This window comes from Sander vitreus, unplaced genomic scaffold (assembly GCF_031162955.1).
Source record: "Sander vitreus isolate 19-12246 unplaced genomic scaffold, sanVit1 ctg348_0, whole genome shotgun sequence".
Lineage (NCBI taxonomy): Eukaryota > Metazoa > Chordata > Actinopteri > Perciformes > Percidae > Sander > Sander vitreus.
In genome coordinates, this window is record NW_027595485.1 from 75,001 (window position 1) to 101,415 (window position 26,415).

Here is a 26,415-nt window from a genome sequence, read left to right on the forward strand (position 1 = left end):
TTGTTGTTGAACCTGCTGGGACCCTGGTGGTGCGGCCCTTCGAAGCGGGGCGAGTCATCGTAGCGGCCGGGAGGACCTCCGCTTTCATACCACCCCGGTGGGTTCGGTCTGGAGGGGCCCATGTGTCCTGCCCCGTCGTATCGGGGCGGGGGGTGCCCGCCGTCGTGCGGAGGCGTGTGTCCCGGTGAGTCACTGTGCTGTCGGACGGAGGATAGCGGTCCTGCACGGGGCGGGGCCTTCAGGATGGATTTAGGGGGCGGTAGAGGGTGAGGAGGGGGAACGTGGGAATCCAGATTGAGGGGCCCGTCGTCAGAGTGCTCACTGTTGGGGCTCTCGAAGCGCGGGCTTACCTCCGCTAAGTCTTTCTGGTGTAAGGGCGACAGGCGTTCACGCTCGATCCTGGGCGCCGTTGCGTCCAGACCGGCCGGGCTCGGAGAGTTCGGTGGCGGTCCCTCCGGCCTCCGTGGGTCGGCGTGTCTGGCATCAGCGGGCGGGCCGTACCGTCGCGGGGCGTCGTACCCGCTCTTCTGGACCTCGCGTTCAGCAAAGCGCTGTCGCTCGGTCAGCGGCGAGGTCCACTCTCTCTCGCCTGGAATCAACAGAGACGTAAAAACTCATGAAGACGTTTTGTGAGCGTCAGAAACATCGAGACATTCACTCGTGATTTGAGGTGTTAGGACTTAAAATAACCATGTGATGAAATCAAAAGGACCAAACGGGCTTTAACCGTCCTGAAATCCTCTCTTTAAAAAAGGTACACTGTGTAGGAATTACACCAACTACTCTGATACTAAATAAACTGGATACATCAAACTACAGCACTGAGCACACGGCCCTTCCTGAATGTGCAAAACATACCAGAATATGTCAACAGAAAGGCTGTTAGGCCTACATTACATTATAAAATATGCCACACTTTCGCCGCATAAAAGGCAGATTTCCGTTGCAAAAAAGTCACATATATGTTAGGAGAAAGATGAAAAATGTTGCTTCACATAAGAGCAGCCGTTTTCCCCTGCGCGGCTTTGACGACCTGCCACGCTGAGGCAGTATAACGATGTTACTTGTGATGAATAAACAAGACTTAAAGAGTACTTAGTTGTGCATTTCTGCTGCTTTCAGTATTCTGCTAAAATACAATAAAAGGAAATCATTTCCAACATTCTTCTACTGAACACTGAATTGAATATAAAAAGGCAGCAGCACTTAAAAAAAAACCCTGAATGACAGTTACACTTTAAAGTGCATTCCATCACGTGGTACCTGCTCGACTCTACTCGCCTTTTTTGGTTTTCCATTACGAAATAAAGTCCCTGGTACCTGCTAACAGGTACTGTGTTTAGTACCACCTCAGTCGAGGTTCCCAGCGAGCTGAGGCGAGCCGAGAAGGTGACGTGAAAGCGACAGACGGGGGCGTCCTGAACAAACCTGCTATGTTTAAACAGTTTATCCAGCTGTGTTTATTTCTGCTGCCTCCAGCTTCATTAGAAACTAAACGTGTCTTCTGACAACAACACACCTTCCACGTTCTGTGTCGCGTGAGGTCACGGCAGTTTCCTGCGGCGCCGCTTGTTTTCCAGTTCTGCGGAGGCTCCAGGCAGAGCTTTCTCCGTAGCCACGTACACACACACGTGGCCGGCTCGACGCACGCACCAGCACACAAGTATAAACATCAGGCCACTTACACAGGCTACGGAGAAAGCTCTGCGTGGAGCCTCCACAGAACTGGAAAACAAGCTCAAGTGGCCTGATGTTTATACTTGTGTGCTGGTGTTTGCGTCGAGCCGGCGTATAACGACCAGCCACGCTGAGGCGGTACTAACATCTGCAACGGAAAACGGACGCACAGTGTGTCGAGGCGAGGCGAGTCGAGGCGAGTCGAGCAGGTACCATGTAATGGAAAAACGCCATAAATGTGTCTTCTGGCAACAACACACACCTTCCACGTTCTGTGTGTGTGACGCTTCTGTCGCTCCATGCTCCACTCTATTCATACGGGTGACGTCAAGCGACTTCAACGTGCACGCAAAGCATTTCCTGGAAGGCGGCGCTGCATTGGAAAAAAACGCGTCCCGTCAAAAAAGATGCCCATCTTTATGCAAATGAATCCGTTGAAAGACACGCGACGTGACTATCCAATAGATGTAGACGAAAATCTGCTAAACTGACCTTTGTTGATCTGAAATGAAGACAGATTCAGCAGCTGCACGGCCTGTTTCTCTCTTCAGATTTTTCCAGAAACACGTTTCGGTGAACTATTTTAGGACAATATGAGATCGTATTCTCACGTCACGCGTTCGTCCAATCAGCTGCTGGTCAGGGGCGTGGAGCGTCAACCATGGCTGTATGACGGCGCGACACCACGCTTCAGTCGTGTCGGACAAATGGATCTGTAGCGTTAGGTCACGACCGTTTACTGCAGCGCCGCTATGATGACCAGCCACGCTGAGCAGACGCACAGTGCGTCGAGGCGAGCAGGTAGCACGTAACGGAAAAGCGCCATGAGTGTCTATTGCGATATGTTGCAGCCTTTTGCGATGTGTATATTGCTTTGATATTGCGATGGCGATAACAAAAAAAACAATAAATATACACAATATATTGTGCAGCCCTAATCCCATTCTACAGTTTTCCGTGTGCGTTAAACTCCAAACTGAATGTGTACAAGACTGTGATCTCTTTAGAAGAGTCTCTAACCCTGCTGAAGTGTCACTGATCGAGACCCTGACACCCCGCAGCTCCAGAACCTGACCTCTGACCTCTCTGTGGATAGAGACGACAGATGACAGATAATATGTTTGGCTTCACAGATCAGTTTAAAAATGAAGCTTATATATATCATCATGGATGTATTCAGGGCGGGTGGACTCACTGGGCTCTCGGAGGTCGGCTCTCCTCCTGAAGCGAAGGCCCGGTAGAGATTTCAGCTTGGGGAACTCTTTGCCGTGGTTGTACTCCTCGATCATGGGGCCGAGCGGAGGCCTCTGCTCCTCCTGCTCCTTACTCCTCCTTTCGCCTGTGTAGGGAAAGGAACAGGAAAACAAAGGCAATATTTTGTCACAAGCAGAGTAGCTACAAATGTGTGTCTAAGTGCCTAATGGTGACAACAATATTTTTGAAATTGGTCCAGTATTAAGCCAGATTAAAACAAGCAGCGATGTAATAATGGGAAATATGTTCAGCATCAGTTAGCGTCCACTAAAAGTTGTGTTGTTGCTGCTGACAGACTCAGATTATTATTCTAAGTGTCTGACAACATTATGAAAGGATCCCTACAGAGATAGACCTTTTAGTTAAAGAGGAAGATCCTTTTAGTGACAACTTTTAGCGTGTATAGAGCCAGCATATTTCCACCAGACTCCATGTAAATAATCAGGACTTTTAGCGTGTATAGAGCCAGCATATTTCCACCAGACTCCATGTAAATAATCAGGATTTTTAGCGTGTCTATAGCCAGCATATCTTCACATGTTAATGGGTGAATTAAGGCTTTATTTCAACCAAACCAAAGATGAACCAAGACGGCTTTTGATAGTTTTATTTAGTTTCTGTCCACTTTGAATGAAGTGTGTTTTACGATGATAAAAGTCCTGATTATTTACATGGAGTCTGGTGGGTTTGGTGATGGTCTATCTCTGTAGGGATCCTTTCATAATGTTGTCAGACACTTATAATAATCTGAGTCTGTCAACAGCAACAACAGAACTTTTAGTGGACGCTGACTGATGCTGAACATTAGTCCTGTAGGGTAACATTACAGCTCGTTTGTCATTGATTACTGGACTAGTTGGACTTGTTTCCCTCTCCCAGATCACCCTTAGCTCACCTTGCCTGTCCCGTGCCGCCTGGCTGTATTTATGCGTCGCTGGTTGTCCGGCACTGCGGCCGCCCACGCCCGTCTTCTCGCCCTGCCCCTCTCCCTCGCCATCCTCTGAACTCTCCTCGCCGTCCCACTCCTCTCCTGCGGCGCGTGCTCGGTTCACCTGCGTCTTCCTCAGTTTGGACTTGTGTTCGTAGTACGACAGCTGTGCGGCGTCCATGCCGTCGTGCGGCACCGCAGAGGGGGGCGGGGACGTTAGCAGTTTCTTGGCGGGATCGTCGCTGGAGTCGTCCCAGCTGTCGGAGCGCTGCTTCTCCTCCTGATACTGGAAGAAGTATTTGATCTGGTGGGCCATGTTCAGGAAGTCCTCCTGGGAAATCTCCCCGCTCTCCAGGCGCTTGCTGGCCTGCAGAGAGACACGAGAAGACGTTAACCAAAAGTAGAGCCAGGGCTCAACGTCAAGGTTTGTTTTCAATTGTTTAAACACATTCTACTCGCCAGAATTTTGTGGTAATGTCTGAAGGTCTACCACTGACTCTGTACCTTGGTTACCTTGTTTCAAGCCATTCTAGCGTGGTATAGAAAGCCTGCAGGAAGACTCAGCTCCATTTGGGCCAGTTCTCATTAATATTCAACGAGCTAAGCTGCTTGAATCTGGTTAACAGCTAGCCAATGAGAGCCTGGCTATCAGCATCCTTTACCCAGCGCAACTGGGTGAGCTCATGAATAGTAATGAGCTCATGAATAGTAATGAGCTCATGAATAGTAATGTACTTACAGTAAATGTTCACTGATTTATCGAGCCCATTTTGACTTATATATCAAAATATATATAATGTAACATGTTTTAAATGTTATTTCATGCTGAAAACATTACCGTCTACAGCCGCGAGAGGCGCTCTAGGCTTGTGACGACTATATGCTGCTCCTAAAGACAACTGAGAAAGAAAAGAAGCTGCAGGAGACTGCAGGTAGTAAAACACGCAGCCGGAAACGGTCATCGAGCAGCAGAAGGAGAGTTTGGAGTGAGAGAGAAACTTGTGAGGGACTGGAGAAAAGGTTAGTCTTACTGCAATGAAGAAAACAAAGAAAGCTAGTCGCGCTGAAATCCAGATGGCCAGAGCTGGAGGAAGGAGTCCACAGATGGGTGCTTGAACAACGTGCTGCTGGGAGAGGCTCGTCAACAGTGCTGTTACGTTACGTTAACATAGAGACACCTACCGTATTCAGCCCCTTGTTCTGGGGGCTGTTGGGTAGTTTAATAACTTGCCTTTCCAGATTAAATGTCTGTTCTTGGTCTTGGATTTTGTGAAATAAATTTCTAAATAAATGCGACTTATAGTCCAGTGCGACTTATATATGTTTTTTTCTCTTCATGACGGATTTTTTGACTGATGCGACTTATAGTCCGGAAAATACGGTATATCAATGACTCCTGGTGTGGGACATTAACACACATCTAAAGAGCAACGTTAGAACCATTTCCTTCTTTTCAGGTCCGATATTCAACTAAAGAAATGTGATTCTAGTTTTTGGGGTCGTCCCTCCACTTCCTACTTCCTCCTTGCAGGTGTTGCATATTGCAAACGTGTTATGTTCTGCACACACGCTGAAGAATGTCCAAACAGCTGACATGTTGCAGGTTAATTCACGAGGTTCCTACAAGAGAAAAAACAAGGAGAAAGAGACGGTGCTGTGGCGTCCGTGTGTGCGTGCGTCCTTGAGAACTGTAACACGTATAACTAATGTTGTCAGTTAATTGAAGCGTCGACCGGCATGAAATCAGCATACGTCAGACTGACCTGCAGGTCGCCGTTCATGGCCGAGCACGTGAAAACTGAGTTTAATAGAACGGACTGACAGTACATCAGCGTGAGCACTGAGTGGCGTTTGCGACGTACCCTCCTGAGCAGATCCTTCTTGGAGGCGGAGTTGAGGACTTCTGGTATCTGCAGGTTGGCGTCCACGCTGAGGCGGTGCTTCGGGGTTCTGGGGGTGGTGGGGCGCGTCGGGGTGCCGTACGGTTTGTGTCTTGGAGGCGGGGGCTTCACGTGAGAATCCTCCGGCAGCTTCGGACTGAAGAGGAAAACACAGAATAGAGATGTAGTTAAAGATGACCTTTTTGGACATTTTAGGCCTCCATTCATTCATACAGGAGAGCTCAAGATATGAAAGGGGAGAGAGAGGTGTAAAGGTGTGCCGAGGAGTAAACCTCAGTATATAGGGGCGCCTGCTCTACCTACTGAGCTATCTGGGCGCCCAGGATAGAGATATAGTTACGATTCCAACCCGTAGCTCTGTTGTGTGTAAATGTGGAGAGCTGTCAGTAGCGAGAAAAACGAGAACAATCAGTGCTGCCTACACCGTGTTAGCCTCCTGCTAGCGTTAGCACCCAACAGGCTTAAACAGGGCAGGTTTTAAACCTGTTTTTAGCCTCTAAACAGGCTCTAAATGTCATTACCAGAGCTCCCCCATGTGCAGTGATTCCTTCTGAGGGAACACAGGGAATCTGACTGGAATATTGGATTGTAGGAGTTCGACAATCGACTAGTGTGGACTTGACCGGAAAACAGGAAATAAACAGAGCTATGTGCTGGCTGGATTAACAACGTTTATGTCTTTCTGTCACATCTCCAGCAGTCAGATTCCCTGTGTTCCCTCAGAAGGAATCACTGCACATGGGGAGCTCTGGTAATGACATTTAGAGCCTGTTTAGAGGCTTAAAACCTGTTTAAAACCTGCCCTGTTTAAGCCTGTTGGGTGCTAACGCTAGCAGGAGGATAACACGGTGTAGGAAGCACCAATTGTTAGTTTTTTTTGCTACTGACAGCTCTCCACATTTACACACAACAGAGCTACGGGTTGAAATCCACCGGAATTCTCCTTTAAATGGCTTTTCATTAACCATATGTTTCCTTTATGTACATATTTAGTTTTGTGTCAGCGCTAGAAAAGTGCTGCATGCTTTGAAGAAAATATCTAGTTGTGATTGTTTTTGACAAATGATGATAGTGTGATTTTTCGGTGTTGTTCAGACAGACCGGCCCCCACTGCTAAAAACAATCCTGAAGGAAACACTGGAATTGGGTTAATTGTGCTGCCTATGTTTGTGAGATATTAACCCTGAGTTGAAGCGATGGACTCACTGTTTGTTCTCCTCCCAGCCGCTCCTCCAGCGGTGCGGAGCCTCCTTGGCGTCCTTGCCGCCTCCGTCGTGGCTTCGCGGGGAATGAGAGTCTCTGGACTCGGACCGCCGGTCCTCAGCCGGCCTCTTCGACCTCCTGCTCTCCGATTGGTTCTTCTTGGGCGCCAGCCGGTCCTCTCGGCCGGGCTTGGCGTGTTCCAGTTCGTCTGTGACGCGCACTCTGCGTGGTTTCCCCGGTTTGTGAGATGACGACGACGACGGGGACAAAGAGCTGCTGCGCGTTCGGCTTTTGGGCGAACGCCTGTCCTTCCTTTTTGGGGAGGAGGAAGCAGCGGACGGGGAGCGAGACCTGGAGCGCGAGCGTGTGCGTTTCCTGGCGTGTGTGCGGGCGTTGCCTCCCGTCTTGAACTCGAGCCTCTCGGCGGACTCCTCGCGGTCGTGTTTGGCCACCGAGCCGTTCACCAGCTTCCCCTTGTTGACCCGGTGAGGGTCGAGACCACGCGCAGCAGCCTCCTCTCTCTCCTTCCTCTCCGTGCATCTTTTCTTCTCCTTCATCTCCTCGTCTTTGGAGTCTCCCGTCTTGTCCTGCGGGCGTTTCTTCAGCCTGGGATCTTTCTTCGTGCCGTCAGACGACTTCTGAATCTCTGCCTCCGCAGGTTTGTTTTTACTCGGGATGCTTTTGGCCATCGGGGACGCAGGCTTGGACTTGGGTTTCTCCTCCGATGCCTCTTTCTTCGGGGGCCTGATCTTCTCTGGCCGGGCGGGTTTCTCTGGAGTCAGAGCGTGACTTCCGTCTTTCTTCCCAGCAGGCTGTTCTTTGGGCTGCGAGGAGGCCGGTGGGCCGGTGCGGTTCAGACGCGGGTCTCTGGTGGGAGGTTTGACGTCTGGCTGAGTCTGAGGAGGGATCCACGGTCGCACTACTGGAGCAGTTTGGCTGGTGGTCTTCGGCGGGGCGCTCAGTGCTGCTGCTGCAGAGACTGTAGTCGGTATCACAAACCCACCGGCCTGCAGACACATTAAACAACGGTCAGTCTGCTGCTAAATCAGGAATCTAACAGAAAACAAGAGCTACAGGTCGCTGATGAAACTAAAAAAGAAAACCGAGTCATGCGCACACTATGCTTGTCACACACACACACAAAGATTAAAAATAATATTACGGTGCAAATCCTCCATCATAACAGCAATGCTCCAAGGTCCAAACGCGCCTGGCTTTTAAAGGGAATGGGAGATGATCTCTGATTGGTTGATTGCATGTTACGCCCAAAACACACCTCTGATTAATGAAGACACTAAGGTCAACCCTTTTGAACCATGCGCCCGGCACACGGACCCTTTTTATCAGCCGTCAAACTAGCAAAAGTGGATTCGTACACGACCTAAACACACCTGCAGCAGGCGCTTCACGCCGTGAGCTTAGATCGTTAAAATAGGGACCCTGAAAGCCTAACAGCTGCATCTGTCCTACCAGCTGTGCTTTGGTCTGCTCCAGCTCCAGCTCGATCTTCTTCTGCTGAAGCTCCAGAAGTTGTTTCTGTTTGGCCAGCAGTTGCTGTCGGATCAGCTGTTCCTGGCTCAGGCTGGACGGACTGACGGCGAGAACCGGCTGCGGAGCCGGAGGAGTCGGAGGCGTCGGCGCCAGCTGGGCCGGGGCGGGCTGCGGAGAGGGCGCCTCCTCCGACTGGAAACACAGGAAGAAGAGACAGAGAGGGCTGTTATATAACTTGAGTTTATTTCCGTAATTCCTAACAGGGTTTTCCTGCCTTTATAAAGGTTTAGGTGCCATTTTTGGCAGCACCTAGCCTAGAAATGTAGACGCACTCTAGCGGCAGCAAATGTAATTTGCAGCCAGGGTCGTCTAGCAACTCTCCGTTGGCTTGCGAGCTGGAAAACCCCAAACTCTGGCCGGGCCAATCACATCGTTTATAGAGTCGGTGGGCGGGGCTTATGGCTGCCACTGACGAACAGCGGTCTTTGGCCGCGACTGGAAGACTTGGAGTTAAAACAAAGAACGGTATGCTGACTGTGTGTCTGTGATATATATATATATATATATATATATATATATATATATATATATATATATATATATATATATATATATATATATATATATATATATATATATATCTCAGACACCAGCAGCGTGTCTGAGCTTCCCTCCCCCTCTGCTCCTTCCTCCCCCTCTCCTCCTTCCTCCCCCTGTCTGTCTCCTCCTCTCTCCCTCCCCCCCCCCCCCGTCTCTCTCCCTCATCCTCTGCTCCTTCCTCCCGTCTCTCACCTCCTCACCCCCCTCCTCTTCCTCCTCTGCTCCTTCCTCCCCCTCTCACAGCAGCAAGCACCTGCCTTCTTTCCCTGCATCTTCTCCCTATATTAGCCTATAAAACGACATGTTTTCTCATGCGGGACGGGAGAAGACAGAATCAATTCATCTCTATTATTGTGCGGGGATTAACTCTCAGAGTTTTGTGGGTGCGAGCGGGAGTGTAACACAGCGGTAATGGTCAGAAACAGGAACAGTCCGGTGCAGGGCTCTACTCTGGAGCTTGTCTGTCTTCGCACCCCTGCGTTTTAAAGGTCTGTATCGGTTAAGGCAGTGTTTCTCAAATGGGGGTACTTTGGAGGAGTGCAGGGGGTACGTGAGCACTTTTTTCCTACGTTTTTGTCGCTGCTTTTGTTGCTTTTTGTCACCATTTGACCAGTTCTTGCCTTCCTCTCTTTTTTCTACCGTCTTCCATTGTTCTCCAAGTTTGTTGAAGTCGCTTTTTTCAAAAACAATCCCGCCTTTTTCGGCGTTTGTCTACCTTCTTTCTACTGTGTTTCTTCAACAAGTCTGTCGCTGTTTTTGATACCACTTTCCCCCTATTCTTTTTTTTTTTTAAAGATTATTTTTCGGGGGCTTTTCCCTTTATTGTGTAGAGACAGGATAGACATCAAAGGGGGACAACACGCAGCAAAGGGCAGCAGGTCGGACTCGAACCCACGCCACTGCAGGACTCAGCCAACATGGGGCGCACGCTCTCACTGGGTGAGCTAGAGGCCGCCCCATTTTCCACCTATTCTTGCCTTCCTTCCTTCCTTCTACCGACTTTTAGTTTTTTGTTACGGCTGTCGTCGGCATCCTCATGTGTGTTTAATGTGTGTGTTTATTTGAGGGATTTGTGAGATGCAACGCAGGCTGTGCCATCCCGTGCTGCAGACTGGATGGTCAAAGGAAGTCCCGCCCAGTTCCTGGAGGAGGACACCGATTGGTGCGGCCTGCCACCACTGACCAGCTAATTGAGGAAGGCTGCCTCCAAGTTAAAAAGCCTGATTGATTGCAGCTGAGGGCAGCGGTTTATTTAAATGTTTGTCACTTACATGGCTGTTATTTGGTAAATGAAAGCGCTGGTCAGGGGGTACTTGGCTTAAAAACAATTCAAATGGGGTACATTATTGAAAAACGTTTGAGAACAACTGGGTTGAAGCACTCTTCAGGTACCATTTAAGCACCGATATCAGGGGAGGAAAACCCCAAATGATACCCAACTGTGTGTGTGTGTGTGTGTGTGTGTGTGTCTCTATTTGCAGCACATACACACCTGCTTTAAAAACTTTGGGTTGACGTGAATGCTGGCGTTGACTGTGGGCGGCAGCGGCTTGATGGGCCATGCCGGGTCCACTGAGTTGACGCGGGCGTCCAGCGCGTACAGCTTCTTCAGAGGAAACACATCGTCCCACGTCGACCGTAACTTGAACAGACTCTTTCTAGTGTTTTCATCCACCTACAAACACAGGACATGACTTGGTCCACAGCTACCAACAAAAAGAAAACCTAAAAAAAACACTTCAGAAGCATCACAGCAACAGCTCGCTCAACCCTCATGTTGTCATCTATATCGTCTACATCAGAACTACGACAAAACAACCAAAAAAAGTGACAAATGTTGGAAAAAATACAAAAAAAAACGCAGGAAAAACAAAAAAAAACTGTTTAAATGCTGAAAAAAGTGGCCAAAAAATAAAAAACCTTGTTAAATTGACAAAAACATCATTAAAAAAGCCCAAAGAAAGTGACAAAATTAGAATAAAATAGACAAAAACGTCGAGAAATGTGTCGAAAATAAACAAAAATGTAGAAATTTCGACCCAGAAAGACGCGACGTTGCACGGTCGACGGGAGGACAACATGAGGGTTAAGAGTTAGCGCTATGGCCAATGTGACTTTAACAAAAATAAATCAGTTTTAGCAACTTCTAGAAACAAGCAAAGCATAACAACCCACCCTCCTACTGTAATAAGCAGGACTACGTCACGTTATTACCGACACGAGGAGGAGCGAAAGAGAGCAAAGACCACACACACACGTTAAAATAAAGCAAGCAACGACAAACAGGAAGGAAGGAAAGAAGACGTAAGAAAGGAAGTACATAGGAAAGAAAAGGAGGGGAAGGAAGGAAGGAAAGATGAGGGAAGTAAAGGAAGAATAAATAAGGAAGGGTGGAAAAAGTAAAGGAAGGAAAGAAGACGTAAGAAAGGAAGTACGTAAAAAGAGAAAAGGAGGAGGAAGGAAGGAAGGAAGGAAGGGAGGGGACGGAAGGAAGGGGGACGGAAGGAAGGGGGACGGAAGGGGATGGAAGGAAGGAAGGAAGGAAGGAAGGAAGAGGGACGGAAGGAAGGAAGGAAGGAAGAGGGACGGAAGGAAGAGGGAGGGAAGGAAGGAAGGAAGGAAGGAAGGAAGGAAGTAAGGGGAAGGAAGGAAGGGAAGGAAGGAAGGAAGGAAGGAAGAGGGAAGGAAGGAAGAGGGAAGGAAGAGGGACGGAAGGAAGGAAGGAAGGAAGAGGGAAGGAAGGAAGGAAGGAAGAGGGAAGGAAGGAAGGAAGGAAGGAAGAGGGAAGGAAGAAGGAAGGAAAAAAGACGTAAGAAAGGAAGTACGTAGGAAAGAAAAGGAGGAGGGGAAGGAAGGAAAAATAAATAAGGAAGGGTGGAAAAAGTGAAAGAAAGAAGACGTAAGAAAGGAAAGAAACAAGGGACAAATAATGTATTGCAAAGCGTAACAACCCACCCTCCTATTGTAATAAGCAGGTCTACGTTACGTTATTACGGACACGAGGAGGAGCGAAAGAGAGCAAAGACCACACGTTAAAATAAAGCAAGCAACGACAAACAGGAAGGGAAGTGAGCTGCTGAGATTGGTCAACTCTCCTGTTGTCCTCGGGTCTAATCTGAGCCATTTAACACGTTTCTGTATCAGAAATTTGGGTTTCTTTCAACCAAATCATCAAAAAATATAACGTGGATGGTTCCATACGACGCTCTTCACAAGTTAAATAAATCTGTTACAAAACGCAGCGCAAAACACCGACGAAAACGTCAACAAAGCGCCGAAAATAATCTACAAAAACATCGTAAAAAGTGACAAAAAACTCGGAAAAAAAAACCCCACAAAAAGGCTGGGAAAAGTGACAAATGTCTAAAAAAATAATAACATTTTGACCCAGAAAAAAGTTGCATGGTCAACAGGAAGACAACACAAGGGTTAAGTACACTATTAGGAGAAAAGACCACATTAAATACAGCCGTCACTGCCCCAGGTGAGTCGAGAGCAGATGGGAGTCGCACATGCGTCACTTTGCGACAAGTGGCCTCCAAGATGCTAACGAGACTTCTGTGCAAGTAGCCCTACAAGATGCTAACGAGAGACTTCTGTACAAGTAGCCCTACAAGATGCTAACGAGAGACTTCTGTACAAGTAGCCCTACAAGATGCTAACGAGAGACTTCTGTACAAGTAGCCCTACAAGATGCTAACGAGAGACTTCTGTACAAGTAGCCCTACAAGATGCTAACGAGAGACTTCTGTACAAGTAGCCCTACAAGATGCTAACGAGAGACTTCTGTACAAGTAGCCCCCAAGATGCTAACAAGATACTTCTGTACAAGTAGCCTACAAGTTGCTAACGAGAGACTTCTGTAACGTCAATACAGTAAAAAAATGGACCTACATAACGAAGTTGGTTCACTGCTGGCTACACGTTAGCAATCAAACAACAAAGGCTGTCACTTGAAAGGCGTTTTGAGCTAACGTTAGCAATCAAACCACAAAAGGCTGTCACTGGAACGGCGTTTTGATCTAATGTTAGCAATCAAACAACAAAAGGCGGTCACTGGAACGGCGTTTTGAGCTAACGTTAGCAATCAAACAACAAAAGGCGGTCACTGGAACGGCGTTTTGAGCTAACGTTAGCAATCAAACAACAAAAGGCGGTCACTGGAACGGCGTTTTGATCTAACGTTAGCAATCAAACACAACAAAGGCTGTCACTGGAACGGCGTTTTGAGCTAACGTTAGCAACCAAACAATCATAGATAGCTACAACGTTTCTGAAATGATTACCATCTTCTCTTATTATATGTAAAGAGAAACGTGTATTATTTTATGGATTTCACAAATGTCAGTAAGACACGTTATACCGTAAAACCGTTTAAACTCCAAGCACGCGCGACTCACGTCTGCCTCGACTCACATCAGGTTAGCGACAAAAGCAAGCAACGACAAACAGGAAGTGAAGTGGGCTGCTAAGATGTTTTTTTTTTTTTTTAAACAAAGTGCTTAATTTGTTTTAAACAATGCTTAAAACAGCAGCAAAGAGAACTGTACCTTTTCAAAGACACATATAAATGAAGTGATTAGGTTTTTAGCAAACACTGCAAGGTACTCTCCTCCAACATTCTTCACTATGGAATCCACTAAGTACAAAACTGGAAGCTTCTCGGCAGATGGGGCCTGGAGTAATAGAGAACTTGACAAGTTTAGAAAACAAACAGGGGTTAAAAATGACCAACATTTCAGAACAAATGCTTAAAAATTACAAGTTGACAGAATAATACAGGGGCTGACTTATCCCCCCTCACCACCCGCTGGGTTCAGTATTTCTCCTTTAAAAAAAAAAGAAAAGAAGCAAAAAGCAAAGTGCAAAGCACATTTGAGGGGGGAAAAATGACATCTTGAGTTGGGAAAAACCCCCCAAAACACCTAAAAATCAGTCCACAGTTCAGACTTTTATTTTGAAATCCCAAAAATAAAAAACAAGGGGAAAAATAAGTCCAGTAAATTCCTTTCGTAGTCGCGCTGAAGCTCGACTACAAATGCGACCGATCGACAAAAAAAAAAAAGCCTTCAAAATGAGTCCGTTCAGTATGAGGAAGATTAGGATCCTTCGCCAAAGTCAGGGGAGACGAAAAAATGTCCGTGATGCATTATGGGTACAAAAAAGGTAGCCGAGTCCAGTCCTTGGGAACCTTTTTACCTCCAAAGAGGGCTTATTTCGCTAAACCACTCTTTGTACGTTACCCAGACGAGTCTTCGTCATCGTTACACCCAGTTTCTTTCACTCACACTCTTTCAAAAAATGTTACCCCTGACATGTTTTTTAGTTAGAAAAACAGGAGGGAACAGGAGAAGTGATCTGTTGTTACGTTAGAAGCTGCCTTTAAATCTTACTTAAGTACGCACTTTAAGCAGAAAGTCTACCGTTAAGTTACGGAGACTGTGCAGCACCAGCTGAGTAACGTTAACGTTTAAAAAAGCCGAGTCACTCGGCCGTTAGGTCAGTAGATGTAAAAACCTTTTCAGAGTCATACCAATAAATTACACTGGGAAATAAAAAATGACAAAAAGCACATTTCACATTTTTTATTATAACATTTTAACCATTTCAATGACATTTCATTTGAGTAAAAAAAAAAGATTCAAGATTTACTAGATGATTTTTAATGCAGAGAAAAGCTTCCGTTTCCGCCAGAAGTGAAAACACCGAAAACCCCCCCCGAGGCAAACTGCTGACTCAGCAGAGTTTCTATAGACGGCTTTAAACAAAGAGGCCACGTCTCCCGTGGTGAACAATGGACGCCCGACAACATCTCCTCGCCGTGTTCTGGCCCCGGGAGCAGATACAAGCACACTGACTGACGGATGTTTGAAATACTTCTACAGGCTGCAAATGTCAAAATCCACCGTAACCATAGCATAGGCACATTTTTTTTTTTTTTAGACTTTTGTCGCCTTTTTAAAATGTTTTTTGGGCTTTTTTTTTTTTTACTTTTTCCCGGGAATTCTGTAGGTGTTTTTGTCGCCTTTTTCAATGTTTTTTGGTCTAAACATGTTTTTTGGGAAATTTTCGGGACATTTTTTGGAGTTTTTGTCACCTTTTTAAAATGTTTATTGGGCATTTTTTCGACATTTTCCGGGACTTTTTGTTCCCTTTTTCAAGGTTCTTTTGGGCATTTTTTTTTTTTTTACTTTTTTGTCGCTTTTTGGACATTTTTATGTTTTTTTTAAAAAAAATTTTTTTACATGTTTTTGGGAAATTTTTCGGGACATTTTTAGGAGTTTTTGTTGCCTTTTTAAATCGTTTTTCGGGCATTTTTTTTTGACATTTTCCCGGAATGTTTTTTAGGAGTTGTTGTTGCCTTTTTCAAAGGTTCTTTGGGCATTTTTATTTTTTACTTTTTTGTCGCTTTTTTAAATGTTTTTTGGACATTTTTCGGGAAATTCTGTAGGAGTTTTTGTCGCCTTTTTCAAGGTTCTTTTGTACATTTTTTTTTTTTACTTTTGTCGCTTTTTTAAAATGTTTTTGGGCAATTTTTCGACATTTTCGGGAATGTTTTTTAGGAGTTTTTGTCGCCTTTTTCAAGTTTCTTTTGGACTTTTTTTTTAGACTTTTGTCACCTTTTTAAATGTTGTTTTGGACAATTTCAAAGCCTTTTAGGTTTCTTTTCCTTAGTCTTTGTCTCTGTTTCCGACATAAGACTTCTAAACCGGTACGGAGGGTAAACCCTGCCATTGAGACCTTTCATAAGACTTCTAAACCGGTACGGAGGGTAAACCCTGCCATTGAGACCTTTCATAAGACTTCTAAACCGGTACGGAGGGTAAACCCTGCCGTTGGGACGTTTCATAAGACTTCTAAACCGGTACGGAGGGTAAACCCTGCCGTTGAGACCTTTCATAAGACTTCTAAACCCCCTTATACAGATGTTTTTAAAGTCATCTGTTGATCAGAGCAGACTATAAAGGGTTTCTTATCTTGATTGTGTAGCTTGTCAGACAATAAATAAGATCACTATCTAACTTCTTTAAGGCGAGACGTCAATAATTACGTGAAGCAGCTTTGTAATAATAATAAAATCACACATTTCACTTCAGGTTCAAACTATTACATCTGAATTACTAGAGCCCGATATTTTTATTGAGCCGATATTATAGACACTTTCCAAACTATCGGTACGGCATTTATAACGGCCGATAAATGAATATTTAAAAAATAAAATAACGGACGAAACCCCCTTCAACCCTGTTCTGAGTGTTGGCGTTGTTGCGTAGTCTGTCCAGCAGAGGGCGCTCTACCACCTCCCTGATGGAAACTGATTTTTTTGTCGTTATCGTCTTTTTGTTGAAAGGATTTTAAAGTTTTATATCTTAAGTTTGTATTTTTAGAAATTTTTTTATCAGAACGTAAATATATTTTGATTATTTAGGGCTGCAGCTATCGATTATTTTAGTAATCGAGTATCCTACCGATTATTCGAGTAATCGGATAAGAAATACTTGTTTTATTGAAGAGCAATAACAAACAGTTTGGTTACATTTTCGGAAAAAAGCTACATTGTTGTTGTTTACAATATCATCTCTCCAAAAACTAAACATATGAAGTGCATTTAAGTGCCACATTACGTTGTAAAACATGACATCAACCTTTAAAGGCTACATTAAACATTAACATGACCTTAAACTACAAGCTTCATCCTGAGACTGATATCTGTGTGTGTGTGTGTGTATATATATATATATATATATATATATATATATATATATATATATATATATATATATATATATATATATATATTTTAGTTATACTAAACCTATTTGTATTTATATATTTGATTACAACGCTACACAGCTCTGTTACTCTTATGCTAGTAGATCATTGATCAGCTGTTTCTCCGTGAAGAGTGAGAGAGAGACAGAGAGAGAGACGGAGAGAGAGACGGAGAGAGAGACAGAGAGAGACAGACAGAGAGACAGAGAGAGAGACACAGAGAGAGAGTGAGAGAGACAGACAGAGACAGACAGACAGACAGAGAGAGAGACAGACAGACAGAGAGAGAGACAGACAGACAGACAGAGAGAGAGAGAGAGGTGCGTAACAATCAGCTGTTTCTCCGATGGGACAGTCAACCAGTCGTCTCTTTAGATCAGACTGTGGTCCCCGCTACGTATTTTCGTGTCTCTGTCTTTGCTAGTTGTTGTGTTTGGTGAAGTTTCATCGTCCATACGACTCTGATTTCCTCCAGCCCGTCTCTTCTCTTAGCCTCTCACCATTCACGCTCTGCAGACTGAGCAGCGTCTGGTGTGCGACAGTAATAATGACCCGTGTCGGGCTCTATTAACACGTGTTTCCATTACGTGGTACCTGCTCGACTCTAGTTGCTGAATCTGTCTTCATTTCAGATCAACAAAGGTCAGTTTAACAGATTTTCGTCTACTTCTGTTGGATAGTCGCGTCTCTTTCAACGGGCATCTTTTTTGACGGGACGCGTTTTTTTCCAATGCAGCGCCGCCTTCCAGGAAATGCTTTGCGTGCACGTTGAAGTCGCTTGACGTCACCCGTATGAATAGAGTGGAGCATGGAGCGACAGAAGCGTCACACACACAGAACGTGGAAGGTGTGTGTTGTTGCCAGAAGACACATTTATGGCGTTTTTCCATTACATGGCACCTGCTCGACTCGCCTCTACGCGCCTCGCCTCGCCACACTGTGCGTCCGTTTTCCGTTGCAGATGTTAGTACCGCCTCAGCGTGGCTGGTCGTTATACGCCGGCTCGACGCAAACACCAGCACACAAGTATAAACATCAGGCCACTTGAGCTTGTTTTCCAGTTCTGTGGAGGCTCCACGCAGAGCTTTCTCCGTAGCCTGTGTAAGTGGCCTGATGTTTATACTTGTGTGCTGGTGCGTGCGTCGAGCCGGCCACGTGTGTGTGTACGTGGCTACGGAGAAAGCTCTGCCTGGAGCCTCCGCAGAACTGGAAAACAAGCGGCGCCGCAGGAAACTGCCGTGACCTCACGCGACACAGAACGTGGAAGGTGTGTTGTTGTTGTCAGAAGACACGTTTAGTTTCTAATGAAGCTGGAGGCAGCAGAAATAAACACAGCTGGATAAACTGTTTAAACATAGCAGGTTTGTTCAGGACGCCCCCGTCTGTCGCTTTCACGTCACCTTTTGGTATCGCCTCAGCTCGCTGGGAACCTCGACTGAGGTGGTACTAAACACAGTACCTGTTAGCAGGTACCAGGGACTTTATTTCGTAATGGAAAACCAAAAAAGGCGAGCAGAGTCAAGCAGGTACCACGTGATGGGAAAAGCGCCATTAGTGTTTCTCTGTAATAGTTTGTATAATATTATGAAGTCTGTCTGCTCTTTCTCCAACTCGTCCTTTATTTTCTGCTCTAAAAGAAGTCCGATTGAGTCATCAGTTTGTTTGTGTTTCTATATCCTTCTGTTACGGTCTGTTTGTTCCAGTTAAATAAACAAACACACAGTGGCCCAATCCCAAAGTGAGCCCTGAGGACTAAAGACTCAGACTTAATTGATCTCAGGTGCTCAGTGAGTGAGTGTGTGAGGCCACATGGGCTCAGATAGGTAGAAATGGGACAGCACTTCACCAGATCACATGTTCCCTTGGCGTTTAATAACAAAGATGTCGCTGACACCTGCCGGTTTGGGAATTTTCATTTTAAGTTTGTAGCTTTCCACTCGGCCGAGGCCCAGGAGACGGCGGCCTGATTCCACGTTTTCAGACTCTTGTTGTACGAGCTGGACGACAGGCTGGTCTGCTCCGTGGTCGTGTGTCGTGTCGTGTACCTTTTGTAATTCCCAGATTTCCCTACGGTCTCCGCAATAAACGTCACAACGCTTTGAACTGTGGGTAATTCCCTTTGGTGAAGTCTGCATGGATGCAGACTTACGGAAAGGGCTCGGTAAGTGTGTCCTCAAACCCTCACGCCCTTTGACATCGGGACAACCCTAAGCCCTTACGGATTTCGCGAGAACACACACCAAAGCCTGTGACTCCGTGAGTCCGTGCTTTAGGATTGGGCCGTTGACTTTGTCCGTTAGGGTCAAAGTGTAACTTCTTATCGCTGGATGACTCTGGAGTTCAACGCTCCGTTGTAATATATACGTTTAGGACGTTCTGTTGTTTAAATAAAAGGTTTTGTTGAGCTTGAAGGCCGTGTTACACTTCAGAAACATACACGAGCTATAATAAGACCGAATCAGAGCCGAAGCTGGGTTTCTATTTCTGTTGAAGTTAGCGAGCAGCTTTAAACAGGAGGAGTCAAAGTCTACGTTTGAGTTTAGAAGATAAAAGGCTGATTCTTGCTTTAGTTGCTCCTGAACTTTGGACCAGCTTCATTACCCACGACCGCTCACCCTCTTCTCTACACATTACATCATCGTCCCAGTATCATCTCGCACACTACTTTCTGCACTTTACATCCAACTCCATGTGTACTTGTCTTGATATTATGTCTTATTTGTAGGAGGTGTAAGAAAAAAACTTGATACACTTGAGTATCGCGATATTTTATTTAGCAATACTGTATAGATTTTCAAAAACGCAATATTGATTTTTTTTTTTTTTACACATTCAAAAATATTTATGTAAGACAGTGGTTCACGTTTTATGTTGTGTTTAATCCCCCTACCGCTAGATGGCCATGCTGAGACACCACTAGTGTCCTCGTCTAACAGGGCCTGGCAGGGCCTGGCAGCGCCTAGCAGGGCCTGGCAGCGCCTGACAGTCCCTAGCAGCGCCTGACAGTCCCTAGCAGCGCCTGACAGTCCCTAGCAGGGCCTGACAGTCCCTAGCAGGGCCTGGCAGCGCCTGACAGTCCCTAGCAGCGCCTGGCAGGGCCTGGCAGTCCCTAGCAGCGCCTGGCAGGGCCTGACAGTCCCTAGCAGCGCCTGGCAGGGCCTGACAGTCCCTAGCAGCGCCTGACAGTCCCTAGCAGCGCCTGACAGTCCCTGGCAGCGCCTGACAGTCCCTGGCAGCGCCTGACAGTCCCTGGCAGCGCCTGACAGTCCCTAGCAGCGCCTGGCAGTCCCTAGCAGCGCCTGGCAGTCCCTAGCAGCGCCTGGCAGCGCCTGCAGGGCCTGACAGTCCCCTAGCAGCGTCTGGCAGGGCCTGGCAGCCCCTGACAGCCCCTGGCAGCGCCTGACAGTCCCCTAGCAGTCCCTAGCAGCGCCTGGCAGTCCCTAGCAGCGCCTGGCAGCGCCTGACAGTCCCTAGCAGCGCCTGGCAGGGCCTGACAGTCCCTGGCAGTCCCTGGCAGGGCCTGGCAGTCCCTGGCAGCGCCTGACTTGTTGCTAGAAGCTAACAACGTAGCTATGTCTGACCTTTGGCCTACTTCAGCATATAAATATTAGCTCACTAAGAACCTGGGAACCACAATCCCAAACTGGCAGTTTGATTCTCTGTGAACTGAATCGTTGACCTAAAGTAAACTTCTTTGACTTTTATGAACATCATGTCTTTTTTTAAATATTAGTTTTTCTAATATTACACTTTAAAAAAATCCCAATATATCAAAATATACTGCAATATATTGAATCGTGACCATGTATCATGATATGAATCATATCGCCAGATTCTTGCCAATACTTATTTGTATATGTATATATGTATATGTATATTGTTGTCTATAGTACAGTGTGTATGTATATTACTATTTGTCTACTGAACGTTTACTACTACTACTACTACTATGTCTATTTGTTGTATGTATAGAGAGTTAACACCTACTGAAGTCAGACTCCTTGTGTATGTATGTATGTATGTATGTATACTTGGCCAATTAATCTGATTATGATTAAAAAAAATCCAAAATCTGTGCGTAAAAAACCTTAAAAACACACCTTAAAATCTTTGCTATCTCTTGATTTTTACAGCTTTTTTTCGGGATTTAAACATATTTCGCTGTTGTCTTTCTTCCTGTTTACAACCTTCCTTAAAAAGTCAAAAATACGTCCGTAAAACAAAAAAAAACTACGTTTTCTAAGCTTTCTCAGAGCTAATTTTTCGGGTCTTAACCTTACGTTCTCCGTCTTCTGTGTTGACGTTTGTAAACCTCCCATTTCTGCTGTTGTTGATAAATATACAAATGAAGTTACTGAGCAAATAAATAATAAACGGCACAAACTTCCTTAAAAAGTCAAAATCTGAGCATAAAAACACTGACGTTAAAATACTTCAACTCTTCGCTTGCTCTTCTTTTTGTCGCATTTGTTTAAATCTCACTTTCTCTTCTGTAACTTCGGATACTTGAGGTCTAAATAAGTAATAACTGCAGCTGGTTGTCTCACTCTCGGTTTTTACCGTCTGATTTTTAAGGGTTTTTATTATTGAATGACAAATTTCCAAAACCTATTACTGTACGATGGGATATAAACGTATAAAAAAAAAAAGAGGTTTACTTTATTTTTCCTTTTTCAGTTTTAACCGTTTTGTTTAAAAAGTTTGTTTTTTATACAAAAAGTTTACACTTTTACAAAATATTTTACATTTGAGACAACTGGATTCAGGATACTTGTGTTGGTTTATAAAGCCCTGAACGGTTTATTTCCACTCTTATTATTTATTACTAATATTATTATTAATTATTCATGTTATTATAAATTATTATTATATTATTATTATTATATGAATTCTTATTATGAATTATTATTCATATTATTATTATTATTATTCATATTATTATTATTATTCTATTATTATTATTATATTATTATTATTATTATTATTATGTAGTATTCGTATTATTTATTATTCGTACTATTACATTATTCTTCTTCTTATTATTATTATTATTATTATAATTTTACATCTGGAACAAACTACCACAAAACTACAATACTTTTACGTCTGTATTTTAAATGATACATAAATATAAATAATATATATATATAGAAAATGAAGTAATTGTTAATTTCTTACATTGTAAAGTAACTTGTTAAAGTGCGTCACAACCGAGTTTATTTTGTCGCTGAAATGTGCTATAAATAAAGTTGCCTTGCCTAAAAAAAACAGCGTCTTTTTATTAATTATTATTAATTACAAAATAAAAGTGCAATGACAAATAATATACCTATATAACAGAAGTTAAGTGGTACATAAATTAAGAAAAATAACACGAACATGAGTCAGCTGTTCAGGCGATTCAAACATTTTTTTTGTTCACAAAAATAAATGTAAATAAAGTTTTTTTTGTCAGTTACTCAAACCGCTAACGGTAAGTTAATGCTATCTTACGGTGGATTTTAACTTCAGTTGTACACATTGTTAATGTCGCATAAGTTCGGCGAGTTTGGACAAAAAAAAAACCCGTTAAAGAATAATTTCTTCTCGTTTTCAAACAAACTAAAATTATTTTTATTTAAAAAAAAAAAGAAAGAAAAAAGCAGAAGAACGTTTTCACTTATAATACAGACACGTTGCCATGCTACCGTCGCTAACCAGAACAACAACGGAATGTTAACGTAACTAGGTGACATCTCGTGCTTAGTTAACACGACGGCGACACTAGCCGCCATGTTTTAGCTTCGTAGCTAACACAGCTAACAGGCCCTAATATCTTGTACATACATCGACAGAAAGCAGCTGAAATTGAAAGTATTCTATATTTATAAAAACCTTGCTTATTTGCGCTTCAATAATTGCGACGATATCCTTGGCGAAGTTGAGGTTTTCCTCGGCCAGAATGGTCAGCATGTTGATGTGCGGCTTGCTGTTGAATGTCAGGTCTTCCAGCGAGGACTGATACTCTCTGCAGGCATCTTCTCTCGCCGCTTTGTCGTCCATCTTTGAGCTCAGAGACCCGGCGAAACCTACACCAGCCTTGTGTATACCATAGCCATTGATTAGCAGGCAGTCCATGAACTCATGAAGCTAACTGTTCTGCCCTGATTCGGGGAAATAAGGCCGCTTTTAGAAGGTATTTTTCAGCCGTTTGCCTTGTCGTCGATCACTCCGCCAGCTTTTCCGACGACAAGAAAATGGCGGTTGTAACTGACAGACCTTATACGTCACATGAGTTATATTTTTGCTGCATTCGAGTGGTTTCGAAATAATCGGAAAAATGGCTTTCCAAATGGGATTATGTGAATTCCCCACTAAAGTCGGAACAACAACTTCGAAAGTGTGCGATTTATTTATGTTTTTGTACGTTATTTAAACAACACAAGTAGATCAACACTATGTAGTACATACTATTAAAACAATTAAAACAAAATGTGTCTTAACTGCCTTCTTATTTTTAAGGTATCTTCTCTCTCACACACACACACGAACACAGACACACACACACACACACACACACACACACACACACACGAACACAGACACACACACACACAACCAACCCCCAACACACACACACAGACACAAACACACACACAACCCCCAACACACACACACAGACACACACACACAATATATATAGTGTTGTCATATTAATGCAGTTATTGATTAAAATAAAAAAATTATATATATATATATATATATATATATATATATATATATATATATTTATGTATGTCTTAAAAGTTTGGTTTGGAGTCCGCCTATTCCTTATTGTGAATGTGTAATTTTCTAAACAATAAAATAAACTCCAAAAAACATATTTTCCCCATTTCATTACCTTTAAAACAATAACCTGAAAACAAGTCTGAGTGGTTTTAGGGAATGTACCGGTGCAGCAACACGTCAGGAACAAAATCACTGAAATATAGAGCGATAAACTGGAAATAAATCCTGCCAACGTGTTGTTTAAACGCTCTGAGAAATAAGACACAACACACCCATGTTTTCTTTCCCCACACTACAACTTTTAAAGCTCGAAGAAACGACTTCCCATCCGAAGAGCACTTGAACGCAGCATAATGTCAGACGTGACGCAAGCACAGCCCCGGGCCGGGCTTTTGGTTTTCATTGGATCAATAAAATAACAGCCACACAAATGAGCCAATCAGATTGAAGCAGTGTGAGTTTATTTTTTTACATAACGACAGACAAGTTTCACAACATGACAGCAACACGAGGCCGAGGCATGGCGGCTCAAGCTGTAGTTTTGGGGTCTAAATGTAGTTTATATTGTCTATAGACACACACACACACACACACACACACACACACACACAGACACACAGAGACACATACACACACAGACACACACACAACCACACACAGAGACACATACACACAAACACAACCACACAACCACACACACACAGAGACACACAAACACACATATATATATATACATATATATATATATAGTCATATATATATGTGTCTATGTGTGTATACTACTATATATATATATATACACACACACACACACAGACACACACAACCACACACACACACACACAGAGACACACACAGCCACACATATATATATATATATATATATATATATATATACCCTACGTGACTAGGGAGAGCCCTGCGTGACTAGGGGAGAGAGCCCTGCGTGACTAGGGAGAGAACCCTGCGTGACTAGGGAGAGGCCCTGCGTGACTAGGAGAGAGCCCTGCGTGACTAGGGGAGAGAGCCCTGCGTGACTAGGGAGAGACCCCTGCGTGACTAGGGAGAGAACCCTGCGTGACTAGGGAGAGAGCCCTGCGTGACTAGGGAGAGAGCCCTGCGTGACTAGGGGAGAGAGCCCTGCGTGACTAGGGGAGAGAGCCCTGCGTGACTAGGGGAGAGAGCCCTGCGTGACTAGGGAGAGAGCCCTGCGTGACTAGGAGAGAGACCCTGCGTGACTAGGGGAGAGAGCCCTGCGTGACTAGGGGAGAGAGCCCTGCGTGACTAGGGGAGAGAGCCCTGCGTGACTAGGGAGAGAGCCCTGCATGACTAGGGAGAGAGACCCTGCGTGACTAGGAGAGAGCCCTGCGTGACTAGGGGAGAAGCCCTGCGTGACTAGGGAGAGAGCCCTGCGTGACTAGGGGAGAGAGCCCTGCGTGACTAGGAGAGAGCCCTGCGTGACTAGGGAGAGAGCCCTGCGTGACTAGGGAGAGAGCCCTGCGTGACTAGGGAGAGAGCCCTGCGTGACTAGGGAGAGAGCCCTGCGTGACTAGGGAGAGAGCCCTGCGTGACTAGGGAGAGAGAGCCCTGCGTGACTAGGGAGAGGGCCCTGCGTGACTAGGAGAGAGAGCCCTGCGTGACTAGGGGAGAGAGCCCTGCGTGACTAGGGGGAGAGAGCCCTGCGTGACTAGGGAAGAGCCCTGCGTGACTAGGGGAGAGAGCCCTGCGTGACTAGGGGAGAGAGCCCTGCGTGACTAGGGGAGAGAGCCCTGCGTGACTAGGGAGAGAACCCTGCGTGACTAGGGGAGAGAGCCCTGCGTGACTAGGGGAGAGAGCCCTGCGTGACTAGGGGAGAGAGCCCTGCGTGACTAGGGAGAGAGCCCTGCGTGACTAGGGAGAGAGCCCTGCGTGACTAGGGAGAGAGCCCTGCGTGACTAGGGGGAGAGAGCCCTGCGTGACTAGGGAGAGAGGCCCTGCGTGACTAGGGAGAGAGCCCTGCGTGACTAGGAGAGAACCCTGCGTGACTAGGGGAGAGAGCCCTGCGTGACTAGGAGAGAACCCTGCGTGACTAGGGGAGAGAGCCCTGCGTGACTAGGGGAGAGAACCCTGCGTGACTAGGGAGAGAGCCCTGCGTGACTAGGGGAGAGAGCCCTGCGTGACTAGGGGGAGAGCCCTGCGTGACTAGGGAGAGAGCCCTGCGTGACTAGGGGAGAGCCCTGCGTGACTAGGAGAGAGGGCCCTGCGTGACTAGGGAGAGAGCCCTGCGTGACTAGGGAGAGAACCCTGCGTGACTAGGGGAGAGAGCCCTGCGTAACTAGGAGAGAGCCCTGCGTGACTAGGGGAGAGAGCCCTGCGTGACTAGGGGAGAGAGCCCTGCGTGACTAGGGAGAGAGCCCTGCGTGACTAGGGAGAGAGCCCTGCGTGACTAGGGGAGAGAGCCCTGCGTGACTAGGGAGAGGCCCTGCGTGACTAGGGAGAGAGCCCTGCGTGACTAGGGAGAGAGCCCTGCGTGACTAGGAGAGAGAACCCTGCGTGACTAGGGAGAGAGCCCTGCGTGACTGGGAGAGAGCCCTGCGTGACTAGGAGAGAGAGCCCTGCGTGACTAGGGAGAGAGCCCTGCGTGACTAGGGAGAGAGCCCTGCGTGACTAGGGGAGAGAGCCCTGCGTGACTAGGAGAGAGCCCTGCGTAACTAGGGAGAGAGCCCTGCGTGACTAGGGAGAGAGCCCTGCGTGACTAGGGGGAGAGAGCCCTGCGTGACTAGGGGAGAGAGCCCTGCGTGACTAGGGAGAGAGCCCTGCGTGACTAGGGGAGAGAGCCCT

General features: G+C 45.7%; 1 protein-coding gene and 1 long non-coding RNA gene across 2 annotated transcripts in view; both read right to left on the reverse strand.

Moving 5' to 3' along the window:
- Nucleotides 1-23,068, reverse strand: part of pcf11 (PCF11 cleavage and polyadenylation factor subunit) — a 34,848-nt gene extending 11,780 nt beyond the window's left edge. Inside the window, exons 1-9 of the mRNA XM_078244979.1 lie at nucleotides 22,702-23,068; nucleotides 13,605-13,730; nucleotides 10,547-10,729; nucleotides 8,434-8,646; nucleotides 6,967-7,970; nucleotides 5,722-5,896; nucleotides 3,827-4,226; nucleotides 2,873-3,016; nucleotides 1-589 (exon numbers count right to left, since the gene is read on the reverse strand). The exon at nucleotides 1-589 is cut by the window's left edge and continues 727 nt beyond it. Of these exons, the coding sequence (XP_078101105.1) occupies nucleotides 1-589; nucleotides 2,873-3,016; nucleotides 3,827-4,226; nucleotides 5,722-5,896; nucleotides 6,967-7,970; nucleotides 8,434-8,646; nucleotides 10,547-10,729; nucleotides 13,605-13,730; nucleotides 22,702-22,944 (3,077 nt within the window). The 5' untranslated portion in view covers nucleotides 22,945-23,068. The remainder of the gene's footprint in view (nucleotides 590-2,872; nucleotides 3,017-3,826; nucleotides 4,227-5,721; nucleotides 5,897-6,966; nucleotides 7,971-8,433; nucleotides 8,647-10,546; nucleotides 10,730-13,604; nucleotides 13,731-22,701) is intronic.
- LOC144513808 (uncharacterized) lies at nucleotides 14,625-16,824 on the reverse strand. The gene is made up of 2 exons (XR_013501169.1): nucleotides 15,675-16,824; nucleotides 14,625-15,008 (listed from the first exon to the last, which is right to left on the reverse strand). It is a non-coding gene; the product is annotated as an uncharacterized LOC144513808 (long non-coding RNA).
- Nucleotides 23,069-26,415: the final 3,347 nt, after the last annotated feature.